Raw genomic sequence first — 21,475 nt, forward strand, 5'->3', positions numbered from 1 at the left:
TGTGAAGATTGACTGCTGCAGTAAAACCATTTATGTCTCATCTCATGATGAAGAAATGGAGTCTCCTTATTTGTCTGTACTTCAGGTGGTAAAGGCCTTGAAGGAAGGAGATTCCGGGTATGTTTTATTGGGAGGTCTGGTTGGCGTCAACAAGGAGCCAATTTCTGTTATTCCGATTGTCTCTGAGTTTGAGGATGTCTTTCCGGATGAAATTCCGCACTTTCCTCCAGAGAGGGAAATTGAATTTGCAATTGACTTATTGCCTGGTGTGGGACCTATCTCTCTTGCCCCATACCGGATGTCACCTCTAGAATTATCTGAATTGAAGAAGCAGATTGAAGACTTGTCCAGTAAGAATTTTATCAGACCGAGTGTGTCTCCGTGGGGAGCACCGGTGATCTTTGTTAAGAAGAAGGATGGGTCTATGAGATTATGTACAGACTACCGGCAGTTGAACAAGGTTACTGTTAAGAATAAGTATCCTTTGCCGCGGATAGATGATTTGTTGGATCAGTTGCGGGGTGCGACTGTATTTTCTAAGATTGATCTCCGGTCCGGGTATCATCAGATCCGGGTAAAGCCGGATGACGTTCCGAAGACAGCTTTCAGGTCCCGTTATGGGCACTATGAGTATCTGGTTATTCCTTTTGGGCTTACAAATGCACCAGCCGTTTTCATGGGTTATATGAATCGGATCTTTAAAGCCTATCTGGATCAGTTTGTGGTGGTCTTTATAGATGACATACTGATATATTCAAAGAGTAAAGAAGAGCATTCTGAGCATCTAAAGGTTGTTTTGCAGATTCTGAGAGAGCATCAGTTGTATGCTAAACCATCAAAATGTGAATTCTGGCTTTCTGAGATACAATTTCTGGGCCATGTCATCTCATCTGAAGGAGTGGCAGTGGACCCGAGCAAGATTGAAGCAGTGGTAGAATGGGAACGTCCTAAAAATGTTACAGAGATCAGGAGTTTTCTTGGTTTGGCTGGATATTATAGGCGTTTTATTGAGGGATTCTCACGGATGGTTTTACCTTTGACACGGTTAACCCGTAAAGGGAACCCATTTGTGTGGACCCAAGAATGTGAAGTGAGCTTTCAAGAGTTAAAAAGGAAGTTGACTACAGCTCCGGTATTAATATTGCCGGATCCTACAAGTAAGTTTGTGGTGTATTGTGATGCTTCTAAGTTTGGGTTAGGCTGTGTGTTAATGCAGTTCCGTCAGGTGGTCGCTTATGCTTCTCGGCAGTTGAAACCGCATGAGGAGAATTATCCGACACATGATCTTGAGTTGGCAGCCGTAGTGTTCGCATTGAAAATTTGGCGACACTTTCTATACGGGGCCGATTTTATTGTCTACAGTGACCACAAAAGTCTAAAGTATCTGTTTGATCAGAAGGAGCTAAATATGAGGCAACGCCGATGGGTGGAATTTCTGAAGGATTATGATTTTGAATTGCAATATCACCCTGGTAAAGCCAATGTAGTAGCTGATGCTTTAAGCAGAAAGACGCTTGGTATGGCCAATTTGATGATTTCCGAGTATAATTTGATTGAGAAATTCAGGGATCTCCACATTCCTGTGAATATAGAAGATAGTCCGCATTTATTGACTACTACGGTAGTCCTGAATTCATTAGTTGAGCGGATTAAAGAAGCTCAATTGCTTGATGAAGAGATTCAGTCTATGAAAGAGCAGGACTTTGTGTCCACTGATAGGTTCGGTCTTAAGTTTTACAAGGATCGGATCATTGTTCCAAAAGGTCAGATGGTAGATGAGGTATTAACTGAGGGTCACATGGGTAAGTACACTATCCATCCTGGTGCTACCAAGATGTACCAAGACTTGAAACGGAATTTCTGGTGGTCGGGAATGAAGAAAGACATTGCTCTATTTGTGAGTAAGTGTTTGACATGTCAGAAAGTTAAGATTGAACATCAGAGACCTTCTGGATTACTGCAGCCCTTGGATATTCCGGAATGGAAATGGGTCAGTATTTCTATGGATTTTGTAGTAGCATTACCGAGAACTCAGGCTGGTTTTGATTCCATCTGGGTAGTTGTTGACAGATTGACAAAGTCTGCACATTTCATACCAGTTAAAACGAGTTTCTCCACAGAGCAGTTGGCTCGGATATATGTAAGAGAGATTGTGAAACTTCATGGTGTTCCTGAAAGTATCATTAGTGATCGGGACCCTAAATTTACTTCTAGACTCTGGGATGCAGTGCAACAGGCCTTCGGTACACAGTTGAGGCTGAGCACGGCTTATCATCCCCAGACTGATGGTCAGACTGAGAGGACTATTCAGACCCTGGAGGACATGTTGAGGGCTTGTGCCTTAGAGCAGGGAAATGCATGGGATAAATATCTTCCTCTAGTGGAATTTTCCTACAATAATAGTTATCATGCCAGTTTGGGCATGGCTCCGTATGAAGCTTTGTATGGCCGTAGGTGCAGGGCGCCTACTTGTTGGTCAGAAATTGGAGAGAGGCAGTTATTTGGGCCTGATATGGTCCAAGAGACTACCGATCAAATTATGATGATTAAGGATCGATTGAAGAAAGCACAGAGTCGCCAAAAGAGTTATTATGATGCAAAGCATAGACCCCTTGAATTTTCAGAAGGGGATCATGTATTTATCCGTTTGTCTCCGACTACGGGTGTTGGGCGTGCTCTAGGAGTGAGGAAGTTGAGTCCTAGGTTCATTGGGCCCTACCAGATTATGAAAAGGGTCGGACCTGTGGCTTATCAGCTTGCCTTACCTCCACATCTGTCAAATTTGCATAGTGTTTTTCACATCAGTCAACTTCGAAAATACGTGCCGGATGAATCCCACATTGTACAGCCGGACAATATCGAAGTAAGAAAAGACTTGAAGTTTGTTGTGGGACCGTTTAAGGTTCTAGCACGTGATGAAAAAGTGTTGAGAAACAGGACTATTCCCATGATCAAGGTACAATGGGAAGGATTGACTCCTGAGGACGCCACTTGGGAGCGGGAGAATGAAATTCTCCAGCGATATCCTGAGTTTGATGTCAGGTATATGTATATTTGATATTTGATTTTGTGGGCAAAATCCTTAAAAGGTGGGGTGAATATAATGACCCTAACTGGTAAATCTTAGTTAGAGATTTAATTTAAGGATTTAAATGCCATAATTAGATTCAGTGAGCGATTTCGAGTATTTTGACTGTAATCATGACTATGTTATGAACAGTGCGTTCTGCCGGAGAATTTACAGTTTTGTGAATTAACCGGTAGAGCTTAAAATGAGCAAAATAATTTTAGGAACATAATTTGAAAATTCTGATGACAAATATGAGTTCAGAACGAAAAATTGTATAGTCTGGCACTTTCCGTGAAAATCTCGTGAATAGTGTTTCTACCGGGTATTTTGTACTGCTGTTTAAGCAACCGGTAGAGTCCAGAAATAAATAATTGATGAAATAAGAATAAGAAAGTCCAATATATGCCAAGCAAGTCAATATAGGCCCAAGAAAATGATAAGTTTATAAGTTTTAAGTTTCGTAAGTAAAGGAAGTACAATTAGTGATGCACAGTGCATTTCGTCAAAAACGGTGCAAAAACCATACTGTGAATTATGAATATTGTTACTTAGGAAATAAAAATTAATTTAAATGACTTTAGAAAAATAAAAATATATCTGTAGCTTTAAGTTAAGTTCCGGGTCAATTAAGTAAAAATACGCGATAGAAAAACAACCGGGTAAAAGGGCCATGTGCTTAAAAGCTTAAGTGACTCAAATGAGCACTATTCAAACTTTCTCTCTCTCCTCTCTTCCTCAAAGAAGCCGAGCTGCACTTGGTGAAAAGGGGGGGTAGGGTTTGGTTCTTCATTTCTTTGATTCTCACTCCAAAGTTAACCAAATCACAAGTCCCACTACTTGAAATCGATGGGAAACCACCCAATGAGTCCATCCCACCCATTTATTTGAGCTATCATTGGTTGTGTGAGGAGATATTTCCTTCCCCAAATTCGTGTACTATTCATCAAGAGGGCAAAATGAAGTTTTTGATGGAGATTCTCTTGGTGTAGGTCTTCTAGGCTTTGGGTAGTTGATTTGAGGTAACAAACCTCTATTTCCATGATGTTGTTTTGATTATTTAAGTTATAAAATTGTGTATATGCCTTGGGTGGAAAAGCATGATGTGTTAAAATATGTATTGATGAGGAATAATTGATATTTTGATGTATAAAATGAAAATAAGCATTTGTATGTATGTAAAAAAATTAGAAAAAAATCCTATGATTTCCTCTACATGTTCGGCCATCATAGGTGAAGAGTAGGTTGTTGTGCAAAAATTTTATCTTAAGTATTAGGAAGGTTTAATGTGTAGGAATTAAGTGGAAATTTGATAAATTAGTGAGAATGCCAAAGTGGGAAAAATTATATGAAATATGCCCTTAGGTTTAGGCCTTGTGGGGCTTTAGGGTTTTGCAAAAATTAAGTTGGAACCTTATGAAAACATGTATTTGTTTGTGTAAGTTACATGTAAGTGAAGAAAAAGAACCTTTGCCTATGTCCTTGTAGTGTTCGACCTATAGGGTAGTTAGGGATATATTTTGTACATTTTATTTTAAATAAAATGTGTTGTAATAAATTGTATAAAGGTGATGAGTTTTGAAGAAAAATAGCATGATTTATGTTGAAAATTCCTAAGGGAATGGTTGATTAAATTAAAGAACACCAACGGTTATAAAGAGGTCTAGACTTGTGTATTGGCATAGGATTGGCAAAAATGCAAAGAAAGGAAAATAAGCGATAAAATGTATGCTTATGAAATAATTATGGTATTGCATCATTTTATTGATGCATTGTAAATTATTCTCTAGGTGTGCCTAGGGATTGAGAAGGATCGGAAATCTCTTGAAGCGATAAAAGTAACTTGTTCCACAAGTAAGCGTATTGGTAAAGCTTCAAGAGGTAAGCTCTATGTTTAAGGAGTCTTTTCCTGCTTGAGTGCTCCACCATGGTTAGTGAACTATGGTTGGACTGTATGACTGTGATTTAGATGCTTTGTATAGATGCATTCATATAGAGTTATTTGATAACATGATATGTTTTGCTCTGATATGACTTCTGTAATATGATTTCTGTAACAATCTCTGGCCATTGATTGTATAGTACCCGGACGTCCGCTTTGGGGTCCTCCCTCGGGACTGATGGTGTACTCCTCTGATATGTCTGGTTCCGCTTTGGGGTCCTCCCTCGGGAACACGTGCGTTGATTTCCGCTTGGGGTCCTCCCTTGGGAATGACGGCGCACATCTCTGATATGATATGGATATATGCTCTGTTCTGTTATGATATCTGTTATATGTTGTATTTGTATACTCTGTATCTGAATTTCATGCAGGAGTGAGCCAGGGGTATGGAGAATTCTCTATAAACCTGGAGCTTATTGAGATTTGTAATCTCACCCCTCTTTGGGGACACATTTTCAGGGGCCCAGATTTCCGGTGAGTCCTCACTAGGCAGGGACACGACACGTGGCTGAGGCAGTTGACAGACCGGATTTTGAGTGGCTGTAGGCTACTACCTTTTTGGAGTGTTTGATGTATTTTAGTATTTTCGCATTTGATGGATCATGATATTGATCCTTTATTTTGTATATGGCCTGTATATGTTTTGTACATGTCTATCAGTTTGATGCATGTACATTTGAGTATTCAGGAACGTTATATGATGATGTAGTATTCAGATAGGTTTATGTTTTGATGGCATGCTGTTAGATTTAGTGGCACGGAGCCATGTTATGCATGCGCCCATGTATGGGTATTTGATTATATTTGGATATCTGGTATTTCTGAATTGATATGTTGTATAAACTGTTTATCAGGAAATGCTTCTGAGTGGGATTGGAAAATCCCCAGTTGTCCGATTTATAGAGGAAACTCTGCCCGATTTTCGTTTACGCCGAGTAAGAATTAAGTTAGAAAAAGAAAAAGTTAGCTCATATTTTTGTAAGTTAAGTCTTCCGCTGTTTCTGTTTGTATCATATGTATGTTAATTGAACCGGCTCGAGACGGGGATGTTACATTTATGGTATCAGAGCAGTTTCTCTAGAAGAGCCTGTGAAATATTGCATGAACTGTTCGGGTTGTTATATTCTTGAGTTTTTCTTGGAATACTATGATATGCATGTCTGATCACCGAGTGTGAGCGTAGCTAACTCATTCCTTTGTGTGAAATATGCAGAATTATGGTTCGCCCAAGAAGGACTTCTGATCCTCCTATTGACCCGACCGATCCAATATTGGCAGATTTGGCAAGACCCCGACTTAACCCGCGGGGAAATACTTCACAGCCAGATCCAATGATAATGGCCTTAACTGAGATGCAACAAAATATGGCTGCAGCTAGGCAGCGAGAGCTAGAAGTGATGATGAAAGCAAATCAAGATCTGTTAGAGGCTAATAGGTTGGCCAATCAAGAAATGATGGCAGCAAGCAGAATGGCGAATATTGAAATGATGAGATTACTCTTGGTTGAGGTGAGGGCGGGTGGGCAAGGTCCACAGCCACAGCCTTTGCAACAGCCACAGCCTGAGCCACAACCACAACAGCCTGTTCCTCCTCCTCATAATCCCATTGTTGTGGAGGGTGAAGGAAATAATGATGTGAATGAAGAATCTAGTCACAGGGGTGGTGTGGCACAGCCAGCCACTAATAGAGAGCAAAGAGAAAGAATGCTAAATGCCTTCCGAAAACATGCACCACCAAATTATAAAGGAGGCATTGATCCTATTGCTGCAATTCAGTGGTTAGAAGAATTGGATCGCATTTTTACTGTCATGGAGTGTGATGATCAGCAGAAATTGTTGTATGCTTCTTATATGTTGCAGAATGATGCAGCTGATTGGTGGAGAAATACCCGTCTGCCCTTGGAATGTCAGGGTTATGCTATTACCTGGCCTTTATTTGAAAGGCAATTCTTGCTGAAATACTTTCCGGCTGAAGCCCGGATAAGGAAGAAGGGTGAATTTGAAGAACTAAAGCAGGGTCAGATGTCTATTGATGAATACTTGAATAAGTTCAATAAGCTGGCCAAATACTCTCATTTCCAGAGAGCTCCACCTACAGAGGATGACTTGATTTTTAAATTTCATAGAGGATTACATGATAACATCTCTGAAAAACTTGCAGGTGACTCATTTGATACTTTTGCTGCACTTGTTAAAAAGTGTAAAAATATTCAAGAATATTACAGAAGGAAGCATAAGGACCAATCTGCTCCTAATTCTGGTCCTAAAAACACTTCTGGGAATTCTAAAGGAAAAGGGTTGCAGGTTAGACAGTCTGATGGTAAGTTCAAAAAGGCGGGAAATTCTAAGCCTGGAAATATTAAGCCTGCTTCTCTATGTGCTACATGTGGTAAAGTTCATGCTGGGGTTTGCAGAAAAGAGCAAAGATTGTGTTACAAATGTGGCCAACCTGGGCATTTTATTAGGGACTGCCCCTTTAATGGGGGACAGGTTTCTACTATTCAGGCCACTCCGGCTCCTATTGTGGTTGAGGAACCATCTCTACCTCTCCCACCTCCAGTTGCCCGAGTATATGCAGTGACTCAGCAAGAGGCTGAGAGGTCAGCTAGTTTGGTGCGAGGTATGATTTCTATTCATGATGAAATGCTTAGTGTTTTGTTTGATTCTGGTGCCACGCATTCTTTTATTGCTGATTATGTAGCTGAAGCATTTGGTCTGCATGTGATAAAAATGAAAACTCCTATGCGTATTGTTACGGCTGTGGGAAGAGTTTTTAATGAAGACTATGTTTGTGAAAATGTGAAATTCAAGTATGAAGGCAGGGAATATTCTGCCGACTTTATTGTCTTGCACCTTGCTTCTGTGAATTTAATTCTGGGGATGGATTGGTTGTCCAAGTACTGTGTGAAGATTGACTGCTGCAGTAAAACCATTTATGTCTCATCTCATGATGAAGAAATGGAGTCTCCTTATTTGTCTGTACTTCAGGTGGTAAAGGCCTTGAAGGAAGGAGATTCCGGGTATGTTTTATTGGGAGGTCTGGTTGGCGTCAACAAGGAGCCAATTTCTGTTATTCCGATTGTCTCTGAGTTTGAGGATGTCTTTCCGGATGAAATTCCGCACTTTCCTCCAGAGAGGGAAATTGAATTTGCAATTGACTTATTGCCTGGTGTGGGACCTATCTCCCTTGCCCCATACCGGATGTCACCTCTAGAATTATCTGAATTGAAGAAGCAGATTGAAGACTTGTCCAGTAAGAATTTTATCAGACCGAGTGTGTCTCCGTGGGGAGCACCGGTGATCTTTGTTAAGAAGAAGGATGGGTCTATGAGATTATGTACAGACTACCGGCAGTTGAACAAGGTTACTGTTAAGAATAAGTATCCTTTGCCGCGGATAGATGATTTGTTGGATCAGTTGCGGGGTGCGACTGTATTTTCTAAGATTGATCTCCGGTCCGGGTATCATCAAATCCGGGTAAAGCCGGATGACGTTCCGAAGACAGCTTTCAGGTCCCGTTATGGGCACTATGAGTATCTGGTTATTCCTTTTGGGCTTACAAATGCACCAGCCGTTTTCATGGGTTATATGAATCGGATCTTTAAAGCCTATCTGGATCAGTTTGTGGTGGTCTTTATAGATGACATACTGATATATTCAAAGAGTAAAGAAGAGCATTCTGAGCATCTAAAGGTTGTTTTGCAGATTCTGAGAGAGCATCAGTTGTATGCTAAACCATCAAAATGTGAATTCTGGCTTTCTGAGATACAATTTCTGGGCCATGTCATCTCATCTGAAGGAGTGGCAGTGGACCCGAGCAAGATTGAAGCAGTGGTAGAATGGGAACGTCCTAAAAATGTTACAGAGATCAGGAGTTTTCTTGGTTTGGCTGGATATTATAGGCGTTTTATTGAGGGATTCTCACGGATGGTTTTACCTTTGACACGGTTAACCCGTAAAGGGAACCCATTTGTGTGGACCCAAGAATGTGAAGTGAGCTTTCAAGAGTTAAAAAGGAAGTTGACTACAGCTCCGGTATTAATATTGCCGGATCCTACAAGTAAGTTTGTGGTGTATTGTGATGCTTCTAAGTTTGGGTTAGGCTGTGTGTTAATGCAGTTCCGTCAGGTGGTCGCTTATGCTTCTCGGCAGTTGAAACCGCATGAGGAGAATTATCCGACACATGATCTTGAGTTGGCAGCCGTAGTGTTCGCATTGAAAATTTGGCGACACTTTCTATACGGGGCCGATTTTATTGTCTACAGTGACCACAAAAGTCTAAAGTATCTGTTTGATCAGAAGGAGCTAAACATGAGGCAACGCCGATGGGTGGAATTTCTGAAGGATTATGATTTTGAATTGCAATATCACCCTGGTAAAGCCAATGTAGTAGCTGATGCTTTAAGCAGAAAGACGCTTGGTATGGCCAATTTGATGATTTCCGAGTATAACTTGATTGAGAAATTCAGGGATCTCCACATTCCTGTGAATACAGAAGATAGTCCACATTTATTGACTACTACGGTAGTCCTGAATTCATTAGTTGAGCGGATTAAAGAGGCTCAATTGCTTGATGAAGAGATTCAGTCTATGAAAGAGCAGGACTTTGTGTCCACTGATAGGTTCGGTCTTAAGTTTTACAAGGATCGAATCATTGTTCCAAAAGGTCAGATGGTAGATGAGGTATTAACTGAGGGTCACATGGGTAAGTACACTATCCATCCTGGTGCTACCAAGATGTACCAAGACTTGAAACGGAATTTCTGGTGGTCGGGAATGAAGAAAGACATTGCTCTATTTGTGAGTAAGTGTTTGACATGTCAGAAAGTTAAGATTGAGCATCAGAGACCTTCTGGATTACTGCAGCCCTTGGATATTCCGGAATGGAAATGGGTCAGTATTTCTATGGATTTTGTAGTAGCATTACCGAGAACTCAGGCTGGTTTTGATTCCATCTGGGTAGTTGTTGACAGATTGACAAAGTCTGCACATTTCATACCAGTGAAAACGAGTTTCTCCACAGAGCAGTTGGCTCGGATATATGTAAGAGAGATTGTGAAACTTCATGGTGTTCCTGAAAGTATCATTAGTGATCGGGACCCTAAATTTACTTCTAGACTCTGGGATGCAGTGCAACAGGCCTTCGGTACACAGTTGAGGCTGAGCACGGCTTATCATCCCCAGACTGATGGTCAGACTGAGAGGACTATTCAGACCCTGGAGGACATGTTGAGGGCTTGTGCCTTAGAGCAGGGAAATGCATGGGATAAATATCTTCCTCTAGTGGAATTTTCCTACAATAATAGTTATCATGCCAGTTTGGGCATGGCTCCGTATGAAGCTTTGTATGGCCGTAGGTGCAGGGCGCCTACTTGTTGGTCAGAAATTGGAGAGAGGCAGTTATTTGGGCCTGATATGGTCCAAGAGACTACCGATCAAATTATGATGATTAAGGATCGATTGAAGAAAGCACAGAGTCGCCAAAAGAGTTATTATGATGCAAAGCATAGACCCCTTGAATTTTCAGAAGGGGATCATGTATTTATCCGTTTGTCTCCGACTACGGGTGTTGGGCGTGCTCTAGGAGTGAGGAAGTTGAGTCCTAGGTTCATTGGGCCCTACCAGATTATGAAAAGGGTTGGACCTGTGGCTTATCAGCTTGCCTTACCTCCACATCTGTCAAATTTGCATAGTGTTTTTCACATCAGTCAACTTCGAAAATACGTGCCGGATGAATCCCACATTGTACAGCCGGACAATATCGAAGTAAGAAAAGACTTGAAGTTTGTTGTGGGACCGTTTAAGGTTCTAGCACGTGATGAAAAAGTGTTGAGAAACAGGACTATTCCCATGATCAAGGTACAATGGGAAGGATTGACTCCTGAGGACGCCACTTGGGAGCGGGAGAATGAAATTCTCCAGCGATATCCTGAGTTTGATGTCAGGTATATGTATATTTGATATTTGATTTTGTGGGCAAAATCCTTAAAAGGTGGGGTGAATATAATGACCCTAACTGGTAAATCTTAGTTAGAGATTTAATTTAAGGATTTAAATGCCATAATTAGATTCAGTGAGCGATTTCGAGTATTTTGACTGTAATCATGACTATGTTATGAACAGTGCGTTCTGCCGGAGAATTTACAGTTTTGTGAATTAACCGGTAGAGCTTAAAATGAGCAAAATAATTTTAGGAACATAATTTGAAAATTCTGATGACAAATATGATTTCAGAACGAAAAATTGTATAGTCTGGCACTTTCCGTGAAAATCTCGTGAATAGTGTTTCTACCGGGTATTTTGTACTGCTGTTTAAGCAACCGGTAGAGTCCAGAAATAAATAATTGATGAAATAAGAATAAGAAAGTCCAATATATGCCAAGCAAGTCAATATAGGCCCAAGAAAATGATAAGTTTATAAGTTTTAAGTTTCGTAAGTAAAGGAAGTACAATTAGTGATGCACAGTGCATTTCGTCAAAAACGGTGCAAAAACCATACTGTGAATTATGAATATTGTTACTTAGGAAATAAAAATTAATTTAAATGACTTTAGAAAAATAAAAATATATCTGTAGCTTTAAGTTAAGTTCCGGGTCAATTAAGTAAAAATACGCGATAGAAAAACAACCGGGTAAAAGGGCCACATGTGCTTAAAAGCTTAAGTGACTCAAATGAGCACTATTCAAAATCAGCTCTCTCTCCTCTCTTCCTCAAAGAAGCCGAGCTGCACTTGGTGAAAAGGGGGGGTAGGGTTTGGTTCTTAATTTCTTTGATTCTCACTCCAAAGTTAACCAAATCACAAGTCCCACTACTTGAAATCGATGGGAAACCACCCAATGAGTCCATCCCACCCATTTATTTGAGCTATCATTGGTTGTGTGAGGAGATATTTCCTTCCCCAAATTCGTGTACTATTCATCAAGAGGGCAAAATGAAGTTTTTGATGGAGATTCTCTTGGTGTAGGTCTTCTAGGCTTTGGGTAGTTGATTTGAGGTAACAAACCTCTATTTCCATGATGTTGTTTTGATTATTTAAGTTATAAAATTGTGTATATGCCTTGGGTGGAAAAGCATGATGTGTTAAAATATGTATTGATGAGGAATAATTGATATTTTGATGTATAAAATGAAAATAAGCATTTGCATGTATGTAAAAAAATTAGAAAAAAATCCTATGATTTCCTCTACATGTTCGGCCATCATAGATGAAGAGTAGGTTGTTGTGCAAAAAATTTTATCTTAAGAATTGTGAAGGTATAGTGTGTTGGAAATGAGTGAAAATGGATGAGTTAGTAAGAATGCCTAAGTAAAAAGGACTTGGTGTCTAAACTCAAAATAGGAATTTAGTGGAAGCATTCCTAGGTGTTTGCAAGTTGTAATGAAGTAACGAAAATGCATTGTAAAAGAGAAGGATCTTTGGAAATTCCCCTTGTAGGATTCGACCTATAGGGTATTTAGGGATATATTTTGTACATTTTATTTTAAATAAAATGTGTTGTAATAAATTGTATAAAGGTGATGAGTTTTGAAGAAAAATAGCATGATTTATGTTGAAAATTCCTAAGGGAATGGTTGATTAAATTAAAGAACACCAACGGTTATAAAGAGGTCTAGACTTGTGTATTGGCATAGGATTGGCAAAAATGCAAAGAAAGGAAAATAAGCGATAAAATGTATGCTTATGAAATAATTATGGTATTGCATCATTTTATTGATGCATTGTAAATTATTCTCTAGGTGTGCCTAGGGATTGAGAAGGATCGGAAATCTCTTGAAGCGATAAAAGTAACTTGTTCCACAAGTAAGCGTATTGGTAAAGCTTCAAGAGGTAAGCTCTATGTTTAAGGAGTCTTTTCCTGCTTGAGTGCTCCACCATGGTTAGTGAACTATGGTTGGACTGTATGACTGTGATTTAGATGCTTTGTATAGATGCATTCATATAGAGTTATTTGATAACATGATATGTTTTGCTCTGATGTGACTTCTGTAATTTGATTTCTGTAACAATCTCTGGCCATTGATTGTATAGTACCCGGACGTCCGCTTTGGGGTCCTCCCTCGGGACTGATGGTGTACTCCTCTGATATGTCTGGTTCCGCTTTGGGGTCCTCCCTCGGGAACACGTGCGTTGATTTCCGCTTGGGGTCCTCCCTTGGGAATGACGGCGCACATCTCTGATATGATATGGATATATGCTCTGTTCTGTTATGATATCTGTTATATGTTGTATTTGTATACTCTGTATCTGAATTTCATGCAGGAGTGAGCCAGGGGTATGGAGAATTCTCTATAAACCTGGAGCTTATTGAGATTTGTAATCTCACCCCTCTTTGGGGACACATTTTCAGGGGCCCAGATTTCCGGTGAGTCCTCACTAGGCAGGGACACGACACGTGGCTGAGGCAGTTGACAGACCGGATTTTGAGTGGCTGTAGGTTACTACCTTTTTGGAGTGTTTGATGTATTCTAGTATTTTCGCATTTGATGGATCATGATGTTGATCCTTTATTTTGTATATGGCCTGTATATGTTTTGTACATGTCTATCAGTTTGATGCATGTACATTTGAGTATTCAGGAACGTTATATGATGATGTAGTATTCAGATAGGTTTATGTTTTGATGGCATGCTGTTAGATTTAGTGGCACGGAGCCATGTTATGCATGCGCCCATGTATGGGTATTTGATTATATTTGGATATCTGGTATTTCTGAATTGATATGTTGTATAAACTGTTTATCAGGAAATGCTTCTGAGTGGGATTGGAAAATCCCCAGTTGTCCGATTTATAGAGGAAACTCTGCCCGATTTTCGTTTACGCCGAGTAAGAATTAAGTTAGAAAAAGAAAAAGTTAGCTCATATTTTTGTAAGTTAAGTCTTCCGCTGTTTCTGTTTGTATCATATGTATGTTAATTGAACCGGCTCGAGACGGGGATGTTACACTTACTCTACCATTAAATAAGTACCGCTTCATTTACACAAGTCAATATTATCTCTCAATTTAACTACATTTTTTATGTTACACGAGAAATCTCATGCACCTCGAGGACTTAAAGAATTTCTCTTCATCCTTAAGTAATTTCTTCTGTACTCAGTTGTCTATAGTTGGATTATATGAAATTAACCCTACGAATAAAAGCAAAGCACAGCAAATTAAGCTAGATAATTCTAAGGAGAGGGTCTTTTAAGATTTTGGAATTGAAATTTTAATTGACCTCATTGCTTTATATGTAAATTAAAAACCAACAGAATCTCCATGTGCATCTTATGGTAAAAAATTCATCAGTTGAGAATTCCATATATGCAATAAATTGAAGGATGATTTTTTATATCATTTTTTCATATAAAACTCATCTCTTACTGTCTACTTGTTCCGGCTCTGGATTTTCTAAAGTCTGATACTTGCAAAGTGAAAGGGAAAAATGAAGGGAAAAATGGAAAATGGAAGAAAAAGATTTGTTTATTGATGAAAAAGAAAACAATGGACATACAAGAGACACTTCTCTTCCTAAGGGGCACTCCCCTTCTCACTGAGCACTCTCAGTCTAATCTAATATTTGTCAAAATCCCTAACACAGGTATATTCCCCTTATATACAAGTCATTAGGCTTCCCGATTAAGCTATACTACCATGGCCCAATCTAAGGCCTTTTTACAATCTCAGTCGTAACACTACTCCATTTTTAAAGGTAAACCAAATGGTCAAGGGCAAACCCCAGTGCATAAGACTTCTCGACTTTGAGTGCATGAGGGAGAAGATCGATTATACGCAGCCTTACTCCTACATTTTTGTAAAGAGATTATTTCCTAGACTCGAACCCGTGACTTTCCAAAAGAACTACCTTAACACTTCTCTAAGGCTCTCCCTCGTAAACCAAACTGTGTAGTCACTAAAAAATCTCCAAGTAAAAGATCTTGTAGTGACAAGGAAAGCTAGGTTCAATCACCCACAAAGTCTTTGTCAATGCTCTAAAACTGATCAAACATCCATGTGAAGGACATGAATATAACCCTTCCTTGGTGGAATTGACATTTTAATATACCTTATTGGTTTAATTTTTATTAAAATAACAAAATCTCAATTTGAATGTATATCTTATGATAAAAACAAACTCAGTCTCCTAAGAACTCTATCTCTGCATAAAATTACCAAGGCAATCATAATACAAAGAGAAATAAATAGGACCAGATTGTTTACCTTCATCACCAGTGGTATCACTAGCCAAGCTTGGCATTATTGAATCTGAATCCAAAACCACTTTTGAAGTTGCATGACAAAATAGCTCACCAGGTTCATTGTCCAAGTCCAAACTTAATGAAACTATTTTTCTCTTTCTTGAAGCAGTTCCAAATCCTGTTTCGATTATTAAGTTGAATAAGTTATTTCAAATTATTAAGCCAAATAGCTTAAACATTCTTGTTCAATCAAAATTTACAAATTATCTATTCTTACTAATGCATAATCAGATAGCATTCGATTTCTCTTACATTACTTAAATACCTAATTGAAATAATTTATATTTTTTAAGAAAAGCTTTAATAATGCACTACATGAGCACTCATTTTCTGGTTTCTTGCATTAATGTAGCAGAGCATAATATATAGGGCTACTAAGTTAGAAAGAAATGCCACAAGAATATTTACCTCGTACAACAGTTGTGCTACTTTTCCTCATTGATACCATTAAATTTGAATCCTGATTCACATTATCGTTCAATGCTGGAGGTGGAAGGCCCCGTCCCACATGCAGTTCCGATAAAGCCAATGAAGCCGAATTTTGTTGGTGCTGCACAAATGGTATCTGAGAAACTACCGTGTCCAGTTTGTGCTTTTCTTTTTCCAACATGCTGATATAAGGGTCCTCGAATTGCATATCCTCCATGCTACATGTTTGTTTTAATACGTGGAGTCCAGTTTGTATGCAGAATGGATTCCTTACCAACACTCGATGAAGAGAAACAAAATCAAAAGCAAACACCACATGATTCCATTCATTTTCTAAAAGTACTTCATCCACATTATCACCCAAGTCTGTCAGTTTAAGAGAAAAAATTAGTATATGGCCATTGTTGAGATTGCAACAAAAAGGAAACTCTTCCATTATGGGGAAAGCTTTCTTTCCATTGATGATCAATTTGAGGCAACAGAGTTCTAAGAACCAAGATGCAACTCTTCCAGTAAAAAGACAGAGAGATATGGCAGGGAATTTGTTGCGAAACCAGAAAGACATTGGCACTCCTTTTCTCTGGTGCTCGAACCACTCTGGAATCCTTGTTGCTGGCAAACAAAACTTCTTACATCCAGCCTCGTGCAATTCCTTTTAATCATATATAATTCATAAGTTTAGCGACGCATACATATACATAGCGTCTGAGAAAATGAGAACAAAAATTATAAAAGCAAATAATAAAATATACAAACCTCATTCATTAACATGTTTGTAAACCCAAAAGTCAAGGACGTGCAGTTTTTTGCAGAGAGAAATTTCAAGTTTGGCGGAATTCCTCTAATTTCTTGAAGATCCCAGCAATTATCAATGTCAAGTTGCCTCAAAAAGCGACACTCTTTGGAGCATGCAGGAAGAAGTGTGAGGTCCAATTCTTTCAATGATGTACTATAATATCCCTAACCTAATTAATTAGTAAATTACAAGTAATTAAATAATTAAGCATGTTTTAGTGAGTAAAATTAAGTATAAGGCTTAATGAAATGAATCTGAGTCACTTTGGAGTTAAAAAGTGTACTCAGCGAAAATTAAGGAGTATAAATGGGTACTGGCAAAAGTGCCCAAAATATAAAAATAAAATTATAAATATTCCTAGAATAATATTCCAGACTTTTGGGTAAAGTCTGGTAATTATTGGAGTTAAATAGATAGACGAACCAATACCCACTTGATTCCACTTAACTAATGTTAAGTGGCCAAAGCAAATAGAAACCCATTTCCCACCCCATTTTCCCGTCGCCAGCATCAGAGAAAAGAAGAAAGGAAGAAGAAGGAGAAGGAGGGAAAGGGAGAGAGAGAGAGAGAGAGAGAGAGAGCTAATCTCAACCATTTTGAGTGATTCCAAAGCCTAAACCACTCCAAATCTTCCCCTCTTTCATAATCCTAGCTTGGTTTTGAGTGGGGAGCATTGTGGAGAGGGATATTGCTCCTCAAAAATTCGGCCCTTTGGAGAAATTTGGGGTTTTGAGTGCTTCAACCTCCATTGAAGCTTGAGGAGCCATCAATCCTTGGTTGTGTGACCATTGGTGGTAAGATTCTAACCCTTGAACCTCATGATTCCTTGAAATTTGCATGAGTTGGGGTTTATGAATAGTGTTTTAGGGTTTTTGATAAAATGTTGTTAAATTAGCTATGTTCTAGGAAGAATGGAGCTTAGAGCATGTTGTGAAAAATGCTAGGAACGACATTTAATCGGTGAAAATGAGCTTAGATAGCTAAGTGAGTATATTTGGAAAATGGCAAGAATATGACACTTAGAGATTAGATTTCTTGCTTTGTTAATAAATGGTTTGGTTGGTTGTTGATTATGCCTTGGTGTTGTCTAGGATTGAGGCAATTGGACCAACCTTGAGAGACCAACCATTGGAGCAAGCTATGGAGCTTGATTAGCTCCATTGGATAGGTAAGTTCATGCTTATGTTTGATATGAATTGTATAGCTTGGTTGATAGCTATGAGATGTGATTGGATGCAATATGTGTTAATTGCATAAAACCTTGTGTAGGTTTTGTTTGGTGAGTGGATAATTGTAACTGGTTGCAGAAACTGTTGGTGGGAACAAAGGTTGGCTAAAGCTTGAGGTAAGCCTTCGGACCTTGGGTGTAATTCCCTTGACTGTTCCACCAAGCCCTGAAAGGGTAGAGGTTGTGATTGTGTATATAAATGCAATAAAATAGTGTAATGCTTTGTTATACGTATGTGTATGCATTTGGTGTGGCATAGGATGGTGTTTCCCTATGTTGGTATGTTGCATGACGATGCGTAAATCATACTTGGTAGTTAGCTGGCCAGTAGGACTATTTGCATCTGAGTTTCCTTAGGACAGCTTGAGAGCTCGAGGGATTTCTCCTGGAGATGTATTGCACTTTGCATAGATATGTATTTACTGCATTATTATAGTTATTGCTATTACACTGATATGGAACTGTGGGGTGGAGAGATACTCCAAGGACCCCTGGTTTACTGGATATATTCGTATATCTCACCCCGTGTTGTGGGGACCCCCTTTCAGGTAAGGATGCTGCAGGAGCCTTTGGTGGCAAGTGGCCATATCTGGATTATGCATGAAATGTGGCATTTCTTTTGAGATTGTACATGTTGTTTTGTAGCTCACATGTATAGGATTGTAATTCATAGACCATTGATAGATGTATGAATTGTATATTGGAATGGACTTAGCCTATGCTCATGCCTTTGGTCATCTCTTTTGTTGATAAGAGCCAAGGGAATGATCATAGTGTTTTGTTAGCTAAGTTCCATGAATTGTAATGAACATGATGTGTAATTGATGAGTACTTTGAGTTTAATATATGTATGTTCATTAAGTATTGGATTGTTGAACTGGAAACTAAATTAGGTACCTAGTGCTAAATTGGGAAATGTTGAGAAAACAAATACATCCTGTCCGTTTGACCAATTTTCATACCCAATGTGATGGAATTGGACTTTGATGTCTCTATGGAAGTTGTATACATTTCTCTTAGCTTTCCATAGAGACCAAAATGGTGTAATTTGAGTGAGTATAGCTCAAGTTATGAGTGGAAAACTATAGGTAGGTTAAATGACCTTGTTTTGGGTCACCCAGCCCTGTGGATGGCGCCTGGGGCGCCAAATTCACGCTTGGGGCGCCAAATTACGAGATCAGACAGTAGCATCCACGCTTGGGGCGCCAGATTCACGCTTGGGGCGCCAACTTTCTGTTTTCCCACGCTCTGAGCGTGGATCTCACGCTGCGGGCGCGGGGGTTCTGGAGGTTTCGCACCCTTTTCTTAAAAAGTGCATAACTTTGGCTACGGTGCTCCGATTTGAGCGCGGTTTGAACCCACGCGTAGCTAATGAAAAATAATATAACATAGTAGAAGATGGGAATCGTAAAAGGAGTTTAGAATTAATTTGATAAGTAAAGTGATGAAGACATTTCACGACGTATTGTCAAGTATAATGGGAATATAATCTTAAGTTTTGTCCCACTATTCCGCGAAGTATATATAGTTATGATCACGCACTTGGTTATTTGAATCCGGCTTGTATAAAGAGGAAAAATTTATCCAGTTTTCTAATTGAACCAATGTGATTGTAACTGCGCTTAATGCCGTACGCAATGATAACAATCCGGTTCTAGAACGGGGTGTTACATTTTATGGTATCAGAGCAGTTTCGTAGGGAATAACTGTTAGCTATTGTTGAGTATGCTTAGTGTTTGATGCTTTATAGTTGTCTTGGTACTCTTTATGATTATTGCACTTGTGATCACTAAGTATGAGCCTGATCAACTCATTTCTGTGTGTAACATGTGTAGTGACATGACGAGGAACCGGAATAACCCCGGACCATCAAACACCAATGCTCAGCCAGAACCTGTTTTGGCTGCTCTTGTGAGGCCTAGAAGTGGCCGTGGGGCAACGGGCGTACAGCCTGATCCCGTGGCTGAAGCTCTTGCAGCTGTTCAGAGGGAGTTGGCTGCTAACAGGCAAGCCAATGAAAATCTGATGAAAACAAATGAAGACTCGCGGACTGCCATGGCCGCAATGATGACCGAGTTGAGGACGTTGAGGGGTCCTAGGCCCGTGAACCGGCAACCCACTCCTCCTCCTCACACTGCTACGCCTTCTCCACCTCCTTCACAGGAAGAGGGTGGATTGGGTAATAATGAGGGTGAAGGTAGTCACCACTCTGGAAGTCGGAGTCATCACACTGAGGTTCGTCAACCTCGAGTTGAAAATGTCGGTGATCATGAAATGGAGGAAAGGAGATTGATGGCTTTCCGAAAACACAAACCTCCTTCTTTTAAGGGAGGTTATGAGCCAATGGCGGCTGCAAAGTGGCTCCAAGCGATGGAGAAAATATTCAGGGTAATGAGATGCCCTGACGTAATGAAGTTGGCTTACTCTGTTTATATGCTGGAAGAGGAAGCGGAAGATTGGTGGACCAATACAGTGCAGCCCTTAGAAGCTGAAGGCCGGGAAATCACCTGGCGGTTGTTCGAGACGTTATTCTTGGACAACTACTTCCCTAGGGAGGCTAGGGAGCAGAAGCAGAATGAGTACAATGATCTAAAGCAAGGGTCGATGTCAATTGACCAATATTTTGCTAAATTCAACGAATTGGTGAAATATGCTAATTATGGGAGAGCCTTACCTACTCCGGCCGAGATGACCTCTAAATTTCAATGGGGTCTGAATGAGAAAATGTCTCGGAAGATGTCTAATTGTGATATCCGAGAGTTTAGCAAGTTTGTGAACCAATGCCGGAGAGTAGAAGAAGTTTATAATGTGGTAAAGAGCAAGAAGTCTTCTGGGACACAAGCGTCAGGTGCTAGTGGAGCAACTGACTCTACTTTAGAAAAGAATAAGAAAATAGATGACAAGAATGGAAAGAAGAAATTGCAAGCGAAGCAATCTGATGATAAATTTAAGAGAAAAGGAAACCAAGGAGAGACAGTTGTGAGTGAATTCCCCCTGTCTAAATGTGACACCTGCGGGAAGACACATAGAGGCACATGTTGGTACGAAACAAAGTCGTGCTTCAAATGTGGCCAACTGGGTCACTTTGCTAATGTATGTCCTACTAGGACTGATCGGATTTCAAATGTACACGCAATTGTTGGATCTCGAGTAGGAGGTCAAGATTATACCTTAGAGCCACATGATGGGGAGGAAACTCTCAGGCAAGTTGAAGGTATGATTTGAAAATTTCTTTCTTGTGAATTGTCCACCCAGTGTAATGATGATAGACATGTTGTTGCATAAAGTGTAATGCATGCATGTGAGTGATGTATTCTTGATGATGCATGCAATGTCTGTGAGAGTGAACATTGTGTTGAATTGACAGATTTGACGTTAGTCTGATCAAGTGGAGCGTAGGCTCTATAACCACAAAAGTTAAAGTTAACAAAAGAATTAATGAAATGGAAAGCTAGAATTATGAATAGTCTGATAACATGCATAGTTATGCCTGATTGTATGTTAATGTATTGAGGCAAAGAATAAAAGACTATTGCATGAGGGTGTGAAAATGATTGTTCTTGTGAGTTTATGTTATATGAAATTGCATTTAAGATGGATGTGAATTATTAGCGAAGAAATTCTCTAAATAGGAGAATAAGTGGATACGGGGCTTTCTTAATGGAATAATTCCTAAGAGTAGTGACTCTTGGAAGCACCCAGATAAAAAATTTGTTTTTAAAAAGGAATAATTCCTTAAAAAGTAAGTCATGAAGTGAGAGTGAAGATGGTATGGT

General features: G+C 39.5%; 2 protein-coding genes across 2 annotated transcripts; one reads left to right on the plus strand and one right to left on the minus strand.

Annotated features, from left to right (window-relative positions):
• Positions 1–15,208: 15,208 nt before the first annotated feature.
• Positions 15,209–16,566, minus strand: LOC133300863 (uncharacterized; the record flags this gene model as incomplete). The annotated part of the gene is made up of 3 exons (XM_061500450.1): positions 16,432–16,566; positions 15,655–16,327; positions 15,209–15,364 (listed from the first exon to the last, which is right to left on the minus strand). Coding segments are annotated over exons 1-3 (844 nt in total), but the record flags the coding sequence as incomplete, so codon positions are not given.
• A 3,503-nt stretch (positions 16,567–20,069) lies between these two features.
• LOC133300864 (uncharacterized) lies at positions 20,070–20,913 on the plus strand (the record flags this gene model as incomplete). Its single annotated transcript, XM_061500451.1, has 1 exon — positions 20,070–20,913. A coding segment is annotated over exon 1 (844 nt), but the record flags the coding sequence as incomplete, so codon positions are not given.
• Between the last annotated feature and the right edge of the window lie 562 nt (positions 20,914–21,475).

Source organism: Gastrolobium bilobum, unplaced genomic scaffold (assembly GCF_033153095.1).
Source record: "Gastrolobium bilobum isolate Gb01-03AN ecotype WA unplaced genomic scaffold, APGP_CSIRO_Gbil_v1 utg6659, whole genome shotgun sequence".
NCBI lineage: Eukaryota > Viridiplantae > Streptophyta > Magnoliopsida > Fabales > Fabaceae > Gastrolobium > Gastrolobium bilobum.